The sequence below is a fragment of the Coregonus clupeaformis genome, chromosome 29 (genome assembly GCF_020615455.1).
Source record: "Coregonus clupeaformis isolate EN_2021a chromosome 29, ASM2061545v1, whole genome shotgun sequence".
In the NCBI taxonomy this organism is placed as follows: domain Eukaryota; kingdom Metazoa; phylum Chordata; class Actinopteri; order Salmoniformes; family Salmonidae; genus Coregonus; species Coregonus clupeaformis.
Window position 1 is genome coordinate 39958479 of NC_059220.1, and position 16108 is coordinate 39974586.

The 16108-nt window shown below is 41.8% G+C and overlaps 1 protein-coding gene across 5 annotated transcripts in view; it reads left to right on the forward strand.

Annotated features, from left to right (window-relative positions):
* The first annotated feature begins 208 nt into the window (after nt 1–208).
* The window catches only part of LOC121571704 (M-phase phosphoprotein 8-like), a 35601-nt gene continuing 19701 nt past the window's right edge, over nt 209–16108 (forward strand). For 2 of the 5 annotated variants that reach the window (XM_041883337.2, XM_041883339.2), the window contains exons 1-7: nt 209–791; nt 7181–7387; nt 8274–9302; nt 9452–9539; nt 9936–10172; nt 12810–12932; nt 13541–13629. In XM_041883337.2, the coding sequence (XP_041739271.2) occupies nt 702–791; nt 7181–7387; nt 8274–9302; nt 9452–9539; nt 9936–10172; nt 12810–12932; nt 13541–13629 (1863 nt within the window). In that variant the 5' untranslated portion in view covers nt 209–701. The other 3 variants (XM_041883338.2, XM_041883341.2, XM_041883340.2) reach the window with 3 other exon arrangements.

Sequence of the window (16108 nt, forward strand, 5' to 3'; positions counted from 1 at the left end):
GTCACCTAAATCATCAGAAAAATTGCCCCTCCTGAGAATTTTTTCAGGAGCCGCCACTGGCAGCAGTGTGTAGGAGGGAGGTTCCTACGTGTGAGAAGTGTGCAGAAGGGCATGAGACCAAGAATTGTGTAGCATTGGGGAAAGTAGTGGTATGTGTTAATTGTAGGAGAAAATGCAGGTTGTGGTGGCAGCTGCAGAGAGGTATTTGGGTGTACGAGAGTTGACGTCAGAAGAGTTACAGGGTGTGTTGATTGGTTGTTGTCCTGAGGTAGAACTAGATATATTTCAATAATAGAGTAGGGTGGTGGGTTTTTAGTGAGTGTAGGGTGAGATGGTAGGGTATTTGTTGATTTATTTTATTTTTGATTTATTATTAATTATTTTTTCAAGCGAAGTAAAAGGGAGGTATACTCCAGTCTAGTAGGTGGCGGTAATGCAACATTTATTGGATGCCAACCGACGTTCAATCTCATCGAATAAGAAGTCAGCCACGCGAAGAAGACGTATCTCAGGCTGGTCTATTAGCTCCCCGCTCTTTAATGTTAGTTAACCAGCTAGCCTAACAGAGAGTTGTTGTGGCTAACAAAGCTAAAAATTGCTAGCGTGTACTGTAGCTAGTTAACGATCTCTGGGCTTGGCTCTTATACCGACGAAGTCATAATAAGATAATTACTGTTGTTGTTTATTCCTGTGACTATAAAATGGCGGAAAAGCCAGAGGCTGGAGACAGCGAAGACGAGGTTGAAGATGTATACGAAGTGGAGAGGATTATTGACATGCGAACGGAGGAGGTACAGTAACGAAGCAAGCATGTTGTTAACTAGCTAACTTGGCTAACTGAACGTTCGAGCAAACTGAACGTTGTTGCTAGCTAGCTATCTACACACTTTGACAACAATTAAAAGGTTTAAACACTAGGAACCGTGTTTTCTTAAGTAAACTGTAAATATATGGCTAGCTAACGTAGAGAAATGCTTAAATGTCCACGCACAGTTCACTGATGTATAATAACAACAGCTAGCTAACTAGCCAACCGCAAAGGAAATGTCAATGGCTGCACAACTTTGCCCAGGCATCCGACGCCCCCCTCCTTGTACGAACAGTAAAGCTAGGCCAGACAGACTGGTGTTATTATTTCATCCTTCAGGACTTCAGCTAGCCCCACTGTTGCACAGACTTGCCAAATACAACAAACCCTCCGTGCTAACGCGTGTACAACCAACTCGTAATTGTCTTTAATTAGGTAACTAGCTACATGTGTTAGTTAGCTTACTATGTTAGTTTGTTAGAAAGCGCTAACGTTAGCGCTAACTGTCCGTAGTAGGCAGCTGCCGATTACTATCTTCTGCTGTCATCTTTGTTTTGGTTATGTTGGCTATATATTGACAGTCTCTAGATATGTTCTAGCTAGCTAAATACATTAGCAATGACGCTCTTTTTTTCACGGTACCTAATACAATGGTACAGACCTTTCCTTTTCACGCCTATGAAAATAATGAACAGGTGATGGTGCTCTACAATAATGAGTCGGCATTCTTTGAGTTGTGGGTACAGCCAGGTGTCCTTGCAGAACATTACACTGCTCTCTTCTTGCAGGGTTGCACTGGTTATTCAGTGTTGCAGAACTGCAAATTAGTTTGACATGGACCAGCTGCCTTACCTGATTGACAGCCACAATAACACAGTATAATTAGTCATGCACCGATATGACATTTTTGGCCGATACCGATATCCGATACTTTCTTAGCCAAAAAAAAGATACCGATATTTAAAATTTTAGCGGCCTTTTTAAGCTTTCTAGTACAGTTAAATAGTTGAAACAAATTGTAATATGTTCATTTGTTCAGTTAGGAACAGATTGTTTTATAACTTGTAAATGAGAAAAATGACAAATCCATTAATGTATTTTATCGCACAACAGATATTCATGACACAAATATTTTAGCTGCCCCGCATTACAAAGATGGTTAAGTTGTTGGTGGCTCTTCTTACTATCCAATCTTGACTGTATGGAGAAACTTAAATGCTTTGAAATAAATATTGGTTTAAACTAAAATGCAGTTAATCATTTTAGCTTTAACTGCTTGAAAAAAATACTGTCTCTAGGCTATGTCATAAACTGCTATAAATGGCACAATTTAAACTTTTCAAATGTGCTCAACTGACTTGACTAGTAAAATCCAAGCAAATTTACAACACATCGCATCTTTCATTTAGGAAATTAAAATGTAATACAACATATTGCATTATTCTTGCATTCCAAAGGATTATTAGGCATAGATCAACGTTGGCCGATGTAGTAACAGAAAATGAAAATACAACGCGTCTCTCTCTCACAGAGATACACACTCTGACCAAAAAGTTATTTTGTTGGCATTTACGTATGTCCCCATTACCAGTAAAACATAATCAAAACCTATTTCTTTCACTTACTTGCTGTGCTGTTTCGTTGTTCATTTGTTCAGTCGTTCCATTCTCAACCAGAATTTCATCATACATATCAAGCAGTGACGTTTCAGCTCTGTCTGTCTGTGGCCTCTTCTGTCGTGGGTCCTTTTCCTTTGTGCGCACTGTCACTGTGTCCGTTTCCATCTTGTCCAGCTGTGTCTGTAACATTTCACGTAAACACTGTTTCTTGTCTGCATCGAAGTAGCGGTCCTTGTACCTAGCATCAAGCATGGTGGCGACACAGTAAAGAGGCTCAGAGAGAATGCCATCGAATCGCTTGTTCACAGCCTCTAGTAGAGTTTTTTTGCAAGTTTTAACCCCACGGTCTGTGTCAGCAGTTTTGTTGAGCAGGCGTTTCAATGCCATGACATAGGGTATCACGTCTGCTGCAGACGCAGTTGATTAGCTTATTTCTCGAGTCAGTTGTTCAAAGTCCACTGTCAAATTGTCAGAGAACTCTGCAGCCCCTCTCCCTTATCCCTCTGACTGGAGCTCTCTGTTGTCCCAGTGCACTGGATAGGAGGGTGGGGACTGGAAATACTGGCTGTATGCGGCAGTGCCAGACACAGCCGTTCAGCTGAATGTGTGTTTATCTCAGACGGAGAGCTCTATGAGTAGGCATGGGTCAAATCAGATATATTTGTCACATGCTTTGTAAACAACAAGTGTAGACTAACAGTGAAATGCTTACTTAAGGGTCAATTTCCAACAATGCAGAGTTAATATACAAGGAGTACCGGTACAGAATCAATGTGCAGGGGTACGAGGTGAGGTAATTGAGGTAAGATCTACATGTAGCAGAGTTTCCGTTAGGAAAATGTGACGCCTGACATTTAAGAAATGTACCGGATCCATATGCATTGGTTGCGTAACCTGATTAGGGCGTCCACCCCACAGTTCTCAGAATGACAAATCACATTTAGTTTATGGTAATTCATCTTAAAAGAACATGCAACTTGGATACAACGGGGTCGTCATTCTTACCAAATTCCGATGAGCAATTTGAATACGTTAGAATACATAAGGCTAGTGGAAGCTAAGCTTTCTCTAAAGTAAATTGAATTAAATTGCCAAAATTATATAGCCTAATTAGTTTACTCATGTCTATACAGAAAGAAAGAAAATCATTTAAAATGGGCTACTACACTAGAAGGCGTAATTTGGCCACAGAGGATCATTTAGCTTCTTTGTTTTAAATCGCGTTGCCTACTGTCAGAAGGGCCCGCAATTTGGGCAGAACGCGCGGCAAATACCAAATGGATGATTGTGGATTTGCGACTGTCAATGAAAAGCTGAGAACCAGGCATATCGCAATATTTAAAAATACAATCGTTGAAAAACAGTTTGGAAAATAAATGGCTATTGCTGTAAAGAGAAGACAATGAAAATACTCTAATCTGTCTTTCAGTTATCAAAATTCTCAACTTAATTGAGGGAAAAGTACCGTATCTTATTAGCACCAGCGGAGAACATCGGCCATATCCCCGGTGAGTGTGCATATTCACTGTCTTTATCATTGGGTCGGTGCACTTTTGTTTTTAAACAATAATTCCCTCCATCAGGTTAGAAGGACATCATATTGTATTTGTCTGGCCTTTTTGTAAGCCTAATATATGGATCAGGCAAAGTTGTTTTTATTGATCTGTTTGTCAGTGTATCTAATATAGCCTACTCCAAGCCATTACAAGCTGCATTGAACAGTATTTTTTGCGAACAGTGATTGAGTTATATTACTATCCAATCTAATCATCACGTTAGGAATAGTAGGCTATCTTACAAAAGTCTGCATTTTTATGGTGAAATGTCCTCAAAGCTTGAAACCCACACACTGCCTATGTTAGAATAACTGCCCATATTTACTTCTCCTCAGCCAACAAGACCAGTAATGAACAGCAAAATCACTAGCCTATGTCAATCTACTATCCCCCATAGTAGAAAAGTTGACCTATTCTATTGGTCAGCTTGTCGTTCTGTGCGAGAAAGATATAGCCTATTCCAAACAGACTCTGGGACCGTTGTGGGACGATAATCCCAAATTCATACAACCATTAGTCCTAGGTTATATCCAAAAAACGTTAAAAAGCAATGAGGATAGATAATAGAGTAGCAGCAGCAAATGTGAAAGTGTGTGTGTGGCGTTGGGTTTCCATTAGCCGGGATAAGAGCGTCTGCTAAATGACTAAAATGTAAATGTAATAGCCGGCTTTTGTCAGGTGAAAAATAAATAGAAAAGCCAATAAAATTGGCTCCGGGCCAATTGTCCAGGAGAAGAAAAAAATCCCATTACGATATAATGCTTTTTAATCTATTCATTGATGGAAATAGCAGTTGATGTCAAAATGTTTGACTGGTAATGCTTATCAGTCTATAGGTACATTTGCATAATTTAGTGGAATTTAATTGGGGCTTGTGTACAGTATATTTGTTATGCATCCTATTTATCACACGTGTACAGCATACAGAGCCTTTGAGTGGAAAATCTGTCAGTTGGTGTAAGAGCTACTGCTGCAGCATCTTGTGGTGCCTTCAAGAAAACATGGAACTTGTAAAATACGAGGTCAAATCATGACGTCAGTGATCTTCAGTTCAGAAAGTTGAAGCTTTAGAAAGAGGCCAGAGTTCCTGAGTTGGAATTCTATTCAAAACTATTTTTCCCAGTAGGAGCTCGTTTTTTCCCCAGTTCCCATTTGTCTTGAAAGCACTGAAGTCGGAAGTCTGAGATTTCCGAGTTCTCAGTTTTGAACACCGCATCAAATGGCAACAGAAGCAGGCTTCATCACATCACTTTGCAATGAGCTGGAGGCAGAATGCATTTTGAAAATGTATACTTAATTGTTTGAAACCTGAACGTTTTAATATATATGAGGCATGTCTTGCCTTGATTCAAAATAGCCTATTAGATCTCCTCTTTTTGTACATTTCTAATGGATATTTTCAATTCTGTCATATGAAACCGCTTGCATGTGCAGTGCCCATTTGACAACTTTGTTTTCCTGCTAATTGCATTATGGAATGAACATTCGCTCATAGCCTACTGCCTTGTGCACCTTGCTACGCTTATAATGTGAATAATAGTTTCTCAATTTTAAGCTAAACGTTTTGATCTGTTGCATCAGACTCATTGCTTTTTAACATTTTATTATGTAGCCTAGGCCTACTGGTTGAATGAATTTGGGATCCATCGTCCCAGACTCTGTTTTGTAATAGGCTATTTCTTCTTCGACAAGCTGACCAATATAATTGGTAGCCTAAACTTTTCTACTATAGTAGATTGAAGTAGGCTAGTGATTTTGCTGTTCGTTACTGGTCTTGTTGGCTGAGGAAAAGTAAACGTGGACAGTTATTCTAACATGTTCAAAGTGCACATCAGAATTCGGTAAGAAGGACCGCACATCGTTACATTCTCGACTTGCATGTTCTGTTAATATGAATTAACATATTCTAAATGTGATTTCTGTCATTCTGAGCACCGTGGGTGGACGCCCTAATCAGTTTATGCACCCAATGCATATGGGATTGGTCAATTTCTCAAATGTCCGGTAAATGAAAATGTTGCAGGTCAACTGTCCGGTGCCAGATTTTCCTAACAGAAACCCTGGTGTGGCATCTATGCGTGTGTGTGTGTGTGTGTGTGTGTGTGTGAGCGTATGTAGTTGTGTGTGTATATAGTCTGTGTGTGTTGGAGTGTCAGTGTAGTATGTGTGGGAAGAGTCCAGTGAGTGTGCGTAGAATCAGTGCAAATAAAAAGGGGGTCAATGCAAATATTCAGGGTAGCCATTTGATGAACTGTTCAGCAGTCTTATGACTTGGGGTTAAAAGCTGTTCAGGAGCCTTTTGGACCTAGACTTGGTGCTCTGGTACTGCTTGCCGTGTGGTAGCAGAGAGAACAGTCTATGACTTGGGTGGCTGGAGTCTTTGAAAGTTGAGGGCCTTCCTCTGACACCGCCTGTATATAATTGTGTTTTATGCTTATTGCACATTTATAAAGCAGACTACACATCTAGTATAACAGTCTTTAGCAAAAATTCTGCTAGCGGTACCCCAATGCCACGCTTGACTAACTGAATCAATGTTCATTGATACTCACATTTTAGTAGTGTCTGCTCTGCATGCAATTTGAGGAGTTGAGACATAAAAAGGGTATCGTTGGAAAGGTTAACCTGTCCTCTATTACAGTAAAATAATGTCTGTGTTTCGGTGTCCATATGACCGTTTCTGTTGGACCAAACCTCAAAGGAAAAGAGCGAGTTGAAACCGCTTGTCAGAGAGGAGAAGTGATCTCTCATATTTGTTGTGAGGGGGAGTGGCTTGGTGTGTGTGTGTGTGTGTGTGTGTGTGTGTGTGTGTGTGTGCGCAAACAGAGAGGAAGACTAGAGGTTTCACTCCCGCCAAAATCTGTCCAAAATAAGCCCAAGTCATTGGGACAATGACTCCCATTCTTAGGGCAGAGACATGAGCATGTTGTCATTATATACAGATCTCTGGTGTAAATGGAAGGTGCACAGAAGGAGACAAGATCAAAAATACAACACGAAAAGAAGCGGACATAAACACAAAAAAGTGGTTCTTGCGATACAGACATTTGGAATATCACGCAAATACATAAATCCAAATTAATTTGATATATCACCATGCCCTAACAGCCAGTCAGTCTTCATATTCTGCAATGAAAACATTTCCAGCAAGCATTCTCATATTGCTCTCACCCACATGTATTTGTCCTTGTCTTTAGGGGGAGGTCCTGTACCGCGTTCGCTGGAAGAACTACTCATCTGACGATGACACCTGGGAGCCTGAGGCCCACCTGGAGGATTGTAGGGAGGTGCTGCTGGTCTACAAGAGGGCTCTGGCAGAGGCTAAGGTCAAGAAAGACCAAGATGCTAAGAAGGGCATGGTAAGTCCTATCCAGGAGGATCACAGCCACCATAAGAAAGGCTTGGTGAGTCTAATTGCTGGGATGGAACGTTTTAGATTTTTAGAACTGACTGTTACACTAACTACACAGAACAAAAATATAAACGCAACATGTAAAGTGTTGGTCCCATATTTCATGAGCTGAAATAAAAGATCCCAGAAATTTTCCAGACGCACAGAAAGCTTATTTCTCCAATTTTGTGCACAAATTAGTTTACATCCCTGTTAGTGAGCATTTCTCATTTGCCAAGATAATCCATCCACCTGACAGGTGTGGCATATCAAGAAGCTGATTAAACAGCATGCTCATTACACAGGTGCACTCTGTGCTTGGGACAATAAAAGGCCACTCTAAAATGTGCAGTTTTGTCACACAACACAATGCTACAGATGTCTCAAGTTTTGAGGAAGCGCGCAATTGGCATGCTGACTGCAGGAATGTCCACCAGAGCTGTTGCCAGAGAATTGAATGTTAATTTCTCTACCATAAGCCGCCTAACGTTGTTTTAGAGAATTTGGCAACCTGCCTCCCAACCGCAGACCATGTGTAAACACGCCAGCCCAGGTCCTCTACATCCAGCTTTTTCACTGGACAGCTGTTGAAACTGAGGAGTATTTCTGCCTTTTTGTGGGGAAAAACTCATTCTGATTGGCTGGGCCTGGCTCCCCAGTGGGTGGGCCTATGCCCTCCCAGGCCCACCCATAGCTGCGCCCCTGCCCAGTCATGTGAAATACGTAGATTAGGGCCTAATGAATTTATTTCAATTGACTGATTTCCTTATATGAACTGTAACTCAGTAAAATCGTTGAAGTTGTTGCATGTTGAGTTTATATTTTTGTTCAGTGTACATTTGATGAGTAACTGATTATCACTTTCTATGGCTGATGTGAATGTCCCCTCTTCTCTGTAGAAGCTTCCCATGAAGAGTGACGTGTTTGATGCCGACTCTGACAGTGACAGTGATAAAGACAAGCCCACAGACCTGCCTGTCAAGAAGAAGAAAAAGAAGAAGCCCCAAGAAGAAGAAGAGGAGGAGGCACCTCCCCCGAAGGAGAAGAGGAAAAAGAAGAAAGACAAGCGCAAGGAGGACTTCAGGCCTCGTCCGGCACCAGAGTCTGATGAAGAGGAGCTTTCCCCTCCCCCGACTCCGGGCCGCAGTACCAAGATGTCCGACTCCAAGAAGAGATTTGTCGAATCTGATGAAGAGGAAGAAGCCCCCGTGCCCTCCAAGAAGCACAGGAAGGACAAGGCCAAGGATGGAGGGAAGCATAGGAAAAAAGAGAACATGGAGGAAGGGAATAAGAAAAAGAAGACAAAGAAGGATCAAAGGGGTGATCTGGAGTCCACTGAAGATGAGGCCACCGCCCCCCTGGAAGAGGAGCTTAGCGAGGGGCCATCTGAGTCCCAGACGGATGATACCACAGCAACTGAAAAGTCTCGCACTGATGACAAACCCAAGAATAAGAAGGGGAAGTCAGAACTGAAGCTGCAGGGCATCAAGGACTTCCTTCAGGACAGGAAAGGCAAGAAGCCGGAAACTACGTCGCCCACGCTCTCCGCAAGCGGACTCGCAAAACTCAAGAGCCTTGCCTCCTTCAAGACCCAGAGCCGGGATGAGCCCACACCAACCTCGGACTCCAGCGACACCCCCGCCCCGGCCCACGTCCACAAGAAGGCCAAGGGCAAGAGCCAGGAGGCCACCCCTGCACCACCAAAAATCCCCTCTTCCTCATCCTCCTCTTCCTCCTCTGGTGCAGGGGCCAGCACTAGCAAGGCCCGAGAGGAGGAGTCTAAAGAGGAAGTGGGCGGGGATAAGGAACCAGCCGCCTCCACTAACCTGTTTGAGAAGTTTCTGCTGAACTGCGAGGCCAAGGACCGTGTCCCCCGCAAACAGATGGTCCACCAGCCCACCCCTGCAGAGAACACTAAACCACCGAAGGTAAACCAAGCAGCTTTGCACTAAATGTAGCGGGGTTAGCAAATCAATGCTGGTGATATAGCCAGCGGCAAGGCCCTCTCTGTTGTGGTGAAAGTCTATCTTAAGCTGCATCAAGTAAAATCTTAAATATATTTCTGTAAAAATTTCAGCTCATAGGAAAAGTTGAGAAAAGGACCAAGCCGACAAAGGAGTCACCTGCTCGGAAACCAGAGCCAGACAAGGCCAAACATACAGACGGTGAGAGGAGTTACAAGGCTCCATTGTTAAGCTTACACTATCGGGCAGGGGTGTCAAATTAATTCCATGGAGGGCCTAGTGTCTGCTGGTTTTAGTTTATTCCTTTCAATTAAGACCTAGACAACCAGGTGAGGAGTTCCTTACTAATTAGTGTCCTTTATTCATCAATCAAGTGCAAGGAAGTAGCGAAAACCCGCAGTCACTCGGCCCTCCGTGGAATGAGTTTGACACATGCTATAGGGCTTTCATTGAATTACCTATGAATGTAGTGGACGCAGCCACTACATAGTGACTCACTCAAGATGTTTTAACTGACATGATGCCTGTTGCGTATTCCACCTTTTTATTTGTTTATTTTCACTTCTCTAACATTATTTGTTCCTCTCCTTTTAATAGCATTTCGGCCCAGTCAGAGCCTCGCTGCTGTGGAGACTAGTGACAAGGCGGAGGCAGAAGAGAAACCTGCCCAGAAGTCAAAGTTTGGCGGAGAGGACCGGAGGGAGGAGGCTCAACGCTGGGAGAGGAGGACCCAAGACGATGACAGGAGGAGGAGGAGGAGGGAAGACAGCGAACCACGCCTCTTCATCGCCTGCGATGACAATCAAGACGCCTTGGAGAGCGGCGACAAGTCTGGTACGCCGTCTGGTACACCACAGAACCATCTCACATGGAAAAGTCAACACACATACAAACACTCAGTGTAGACATGCATCCGTTACAAAAATATCATATTGCTTACACCTACAGTGCATTCGGAAAGTATTCAGACCCCTTGACCTTTTCCACATTTTGTTACGTTACAGCCTTATTCTAAAATGGATTCAATTGTTTTTTCCACTCATCAATTTACACACAATACCCCATAATGACAAAGCAAAAACAGGTTTGTAGAAATGTTTGCTAATGTATTACAAATAAAAAACGGAAATATAACATTTACATAAGTATTCAGACCCTTTACTCAGTACTTTGTTTAGGCACCTTTGGCAGCGATTACAGCCTCGAGTCTTCTTGGGTATGACGCTACAAGCTTGGCACACCTGTATTTGGGGAGTTTCTCCCATTCTTCTCTGCAGATCCTCTCAAGCTCTGTCAGGTTGGATGGGGAGCGTCGCTGCACAGCTACTTTCAGGTCTCTCCAGAGATGTTCGATCGGGTTCAAGTACGGGCTCTGGCTGGGCCGCTCAAGGACATTCAGAGAGTCCTCCGTTGTGTTGGCTGTGTGCTTAGGGTCGTTGTCCTGTTGGAAGGTGAACCTTCGCCTCAGTCTGAGGTCCTGAGCACGCTGGAGCAGGTTTACATCAAGAATCTCTCTGTACTTTACTCCATTCATCTTTCCCTCGATCCTGACTAGTCTCCCAGTCCCTGCTGCTGAAGAACATCCCCACAGCATGATGCTACCACCACCATGCTTCACCATAGGGATGGTGCCAGGTTTCCTCCAGACGTGACGCTTGGCATTCAGGCCAAATAGTTCAGTCTTGGTTTCATCAGACCAAAGAATCTTGTTTCTCCTGGTCTGAGAGTCCTTTAGGTGCCTTTTGGCAAACTCCAAGCTGGCTGTTATGTGCCTTTTTACTGAAGAGTGGCTTCCGTCTGACCACTACCATAAAGGCCTGATTGGTGCAGAGATGGTTGTCCTTCTTGAAGGTTCTCTCATCTCCACAGAGAAACTCTGGAGCGCTTTCAGGCCGCTGTGTTCTTGGGGACCTTCAATGCTGCAACATTTTGTGGTACTCTTCCCCAGATCTGTGCCTCGACAAAAAATACAGTTCAATGCATGACTGAGCACGTATAGCATGAAGTAGGCCTAGGCTATATCAGATACTGTAAGTTTCTTTTGCATGGGAAAAATGTGGCCTTTTATTAACACATTTAATGGAATTCTACTACACTTTATATGACTGGAGACAGTAGCAGAATCTTTTTTTAATACGACAAAATATAGGGTAGCCTACTCTGCTGACACTGAAAAACCGATCAATAAAAACGAAGTTGTCCATATAATAGGCCTACGAGAACGGGTGTCACAAATTGAATATGACGTCCATCTAAACTGGAGGAGGAAGTTATTGTTAAAATAACTACTTTTAAGTAGCACTGACCCAACAATGATAAATAGTGAATATGCGCAGTGCGCAGTCACCGGGGATATTGCAGATGGTCTCCGCTGGTGCCAATAAGAGAGGCTATACTGTTGTCCGCTAATTTAAGATCAGAATTTTGATAACTAAAAGACAGATTAGTATTTTCATTGTCTTCTCTTTACAGCAAGAACAATTTGCTTTCCAAACTATGTTTTCCTGCGATTGTATTTTGAAATATTGCGATATGCCTGGTTTGGCCTCTACTTTTCACAGACAGTCACAACTCAACAATAATCTACCCAAATTGCGCGCTGCCTTTCTGTCCGACTGTAGGCAATACTATTTAAAACAATCCACAACTTATTTTTTAAAAAGAAGCTAATGATCGTCTGTGGCCAAATCATGCTTTAGTAGCCTATTTTGAATTATTTTATTTATGTGTAGACAGGAGTAGGCTATATAATTTTGGCAATTTACTTTAGGAAAAGCTTCCCCTAGCCTTATAGACATGCGGCCTATTCTTGCATATTAAACACATAACTGCACGTAACCTCCATTCGCTATTCGAGTGCAGGCTACTGTTTTTTTTCGCACTCCCTCGGAAATCGTTTGGAAAAAATGTCCTTTCTATTTTATTCAGCTATGTTCAATTCTATTCTTCATACTATAAAATAATATATAAAAGAATGCCCTGGAATTCTAAGCAAATCTTTTCTGCTAAATGAGCTAGTGTAGCCCATAGCCATATGGCATAGCCAGATCAGGGCCTAACATAAGGATAACTCAGAATATGCTATTCTGTTCTTCTTAAATAGGCTACATTTTCTTATGTTTCTTTAGACCGGACTAAAATAAATAATAGATTTGTTGTGATGGTGTAGGCAATATTAAATTGATTTATTAGACTTTTTAAAATGTAGATGTTCCAACTGTCTGCATCAGTGGCTTGTAGGATATGCATAGAAACCAGGAGATGCTAAACGTGTTTATGTTAATGATGGTCAATTACAGACAGGCAGTTATTTGCATGACAATCACCGGCTGACAACATTTCATGACCGCTACACCTATCCAATCCTTTCAGATTTACTCTAGGGGTAGGGGCTGTTTCTGGACAGAGCCCCTCCAAATGGCCATGTGAAATAATACTAATGTACTATTGGATGTGGTTTGTGACTGACAGACAAAGGACAAGCCTCTCTTAACCTTGGAATGGACCTCAACTTGGACTGGATGACACTGGAGGACTTTCAGAAACATTTGAACGGAGAGGATGAGATTCTCTCTGCTCCACCGCTATCTCCCGGTAAGTGTCTACCATAAAATAAGAATACTAGAATGGACATAAACCTTCATATGGTGGTATAAAGGTCAGCCATTTTGGTCAGGGAGTTGGTCAACCATGGTTTGCCAGTGCTGTGATAAAAGCTAGCTAGCAGACCAGTTCTAGAGGAATGATTACATTAATTTGTCAAATTAACTGCCAATATGTCAACATTCCATTCAAACAATGCAGTCAATCCACAGCCATACACTGACTGAAATCAGTTTATAGGACTTAGACAAGTTGTAAAAGCAACAAGTACGGTACTGATATTGTACTATATGATAGCATTGAGAAATGTATGGTCTGTTTACATATATTTTAGATGCTATTTATACAGATTTTTTAAAAATAAAACCCATATAAACTATTTATAACCAATATAGCTGCCATTTTCACCCCATTCTGGAGCTTTGAGGGTTTATGACATAACCCCTCTAGTAATTTAATAGCAACTGTATGTTGTCTACCCTCTGTCTCTCATGTTTTCCCAGATGTCTCTCAACATCGGCTGTACATGAACCTCTCGCTTCCACACACTATGTAGGTAGATGTAGACAACTACTGATGTGAATCTGTGTGTCCCTCAGGTGAGCTGCGGGATGCAGTGAAAAGCGGGGATTACATGTCTGTGAAACTTGCACTCAATTCCAAAGAGGACTACAATCTAGACCAGGAGGTACGTTCCGTGTTCTAAATAATATTTTTAGCCCAATCCCAGAGTACCTATTACCATTATTCTCCTCCCCACTTCCCTCCTGTCTTTGGGGAGCCCCAGCTGTTCCACCTATTTATTCAGCACTAACTAGTCACAACTAGTCAAATAAAGATGTTTACCTTTTGTTAGAGTAGCCTATGTGTGTGGTCATACTTGTGAGTTCATTCAAATGAGGACAATTTTGGGACCAACATCACAGTACTCTTTCCAACGAATACATACATTAACCAACTTGGGCAACGACAGATCTGCTTTTGAAATGGCCAAGTGCCATAATGCTTTACTCAATTAAAGCCATAATATGTAACTTTTATTCCAGAAATGATAGCAGGGGAAGTACCAATGACTGGAAATGAAAGTTACAGATTGCTGCTTTAATTACATTTGTGTGTAAGTGTAGAAAGATTTTTCATTTTGCCAGTCTGGTTCAAACATAGACACAACTTGATCAACTTAGCCACTCTGATCGAGTTATAATGCAGTTTAAACATAGCACAAAACGTGAGAGCCAGTAATGGCATGCAGAGGTTGAATAGCAGGACATCGATTGCGAGGAGAGAATCCGACTGCAATACCTGCTGACTGCATCCATTGAGGACCAGTGAGCCAACAGAGGTAAGCAGATTATGCCCTTCAACTACTCAGTTATTTTAATTTAGCCTAATGGAGCTACATATGGTTTTGTAAAGATGAGTGAAGCTTGAATAGGAAAATGCAGTTTGTGAAATTAATGTTTATTGCATTGCTTAAAAGAATTAAATAATTGGCTATCATCATACTTCATAAACTGTTGTGCCAACTTGATGCTTGGAATTAATAAGTCCAAGCTTTACATTGAAATTAATGTTTTTTGTTGTGCATAGTTGGCAGATAATTTTCATACATTACTATGGAGACTGCTAGAGTGATCTAAGACGGATATGTTCTTCTCATTTACAGACCAAGGACATGATGAGCAGTAGGTTAAAGTTCACAAGAAGCTATAAGATACAACCTTTGCCTCAGGTACAGTAATGCCTTCAGAAAAGTATTCTTGTACCACCGCAGAGCATGTAAAAATGCTGCTGACTTTCGGTCATAGCAGTACTGACATTTCACTCATCTTCATTATCAACAACAACGAATAGCCCAAAGCTAAAAGGAAAAACCTTACTTTGAGTCAATCATTACAATACTGGTAACACATTTCAGCTTTTGCCATACCGTTTTCTTTGTGTACAATAAGAATTAGATATTAATCGAACAAAGCCTTTGTTCACCGTTTTAACAAACTGCTGCCATAAGCATGTATTCCGTGGAAAAGCCTTTCTTGACCGTTTAACATGTACCACTGTTTAACATGTACCGTTTAACAAACTACTGCCATAAGCATGTATTCCGTGGAAAAGCCTTTCTTGACCGTTTAACATGTACCACTGTTTAACATGTACCGTTTAACAAACTACTGCCATAAGCATGTATTCCGTCACTTAACCAAATATGTATTTACAAATTACGTAGGCTACTATTACTTGCCCAGTGTGACAGTATGCTTTTGTTTGGGTTGTTAAATATAGGCTTCTTTACTTGATGTGCAATTATAAGGACTCAATAGTATTATTACGGTCCAATCAGTGTTTTTAAGGACGCTTTCATATAAATGTAGTACCCTGCTGCTTTTAAGAGAATGGAAAGAATTATATTTCTCAAACTTACTGCTGCAACTGGTACCTGTTGGGCAAGTACCAGAATTAAGTTGGACCAGGGTTAACTCCTGAGTGGCGCAGTGGTCTAAGGCACTGCATCGCAGTGCTAACTGTGCCACTAGAGATCCTGGTTCGAATCCAGGCTCTGTCGCAGCCGGCCGCGACCGGGAGACTCATGGGCGGCGCACAATTGGCCCAGCGTCGTCCAGGGTAGGGGAGGGAATGGCCGGCAGGGATGTAGCTCAGTTGATAGAGCATGGCGTTTGCAACGCCAGGGTTGTGGGTTCGATTCCCATGGGGGGCCAGTATAAAAATAAAAATAAGTATTCACTAACTGTAAGTCGCTCTGGATAAGAGCGTCTGCTAAATGACTAAAATGTAAATGTAAAATGTTTGTTTTGCATCTTCATAGGCTTCCAAACGCTCTAGGATCTTATTCCGGTCTAATTTGTGAAAACACTCCTAAATCACCCACCAAACACTCATTATTGCATGCATGTCACAAAATACTGAATATAAATACTGAATATATATATATATATATATATATATATATGGAGGATTAGAAACACAGTCACTGGCAAAATGTAGGCCTAGTTGCATGGCGTTTTCTTTTCTGTACCTTCCTGGTCTCCATGCAGCATCTCATCCAACATCACAATATTAATTCCTCGTCCGACATATTTACAATGTGAAAACGCTGTAGTTCGCTGCTTAATACAATAAATCCATAAACTATTCCTTGAATGAGTCAC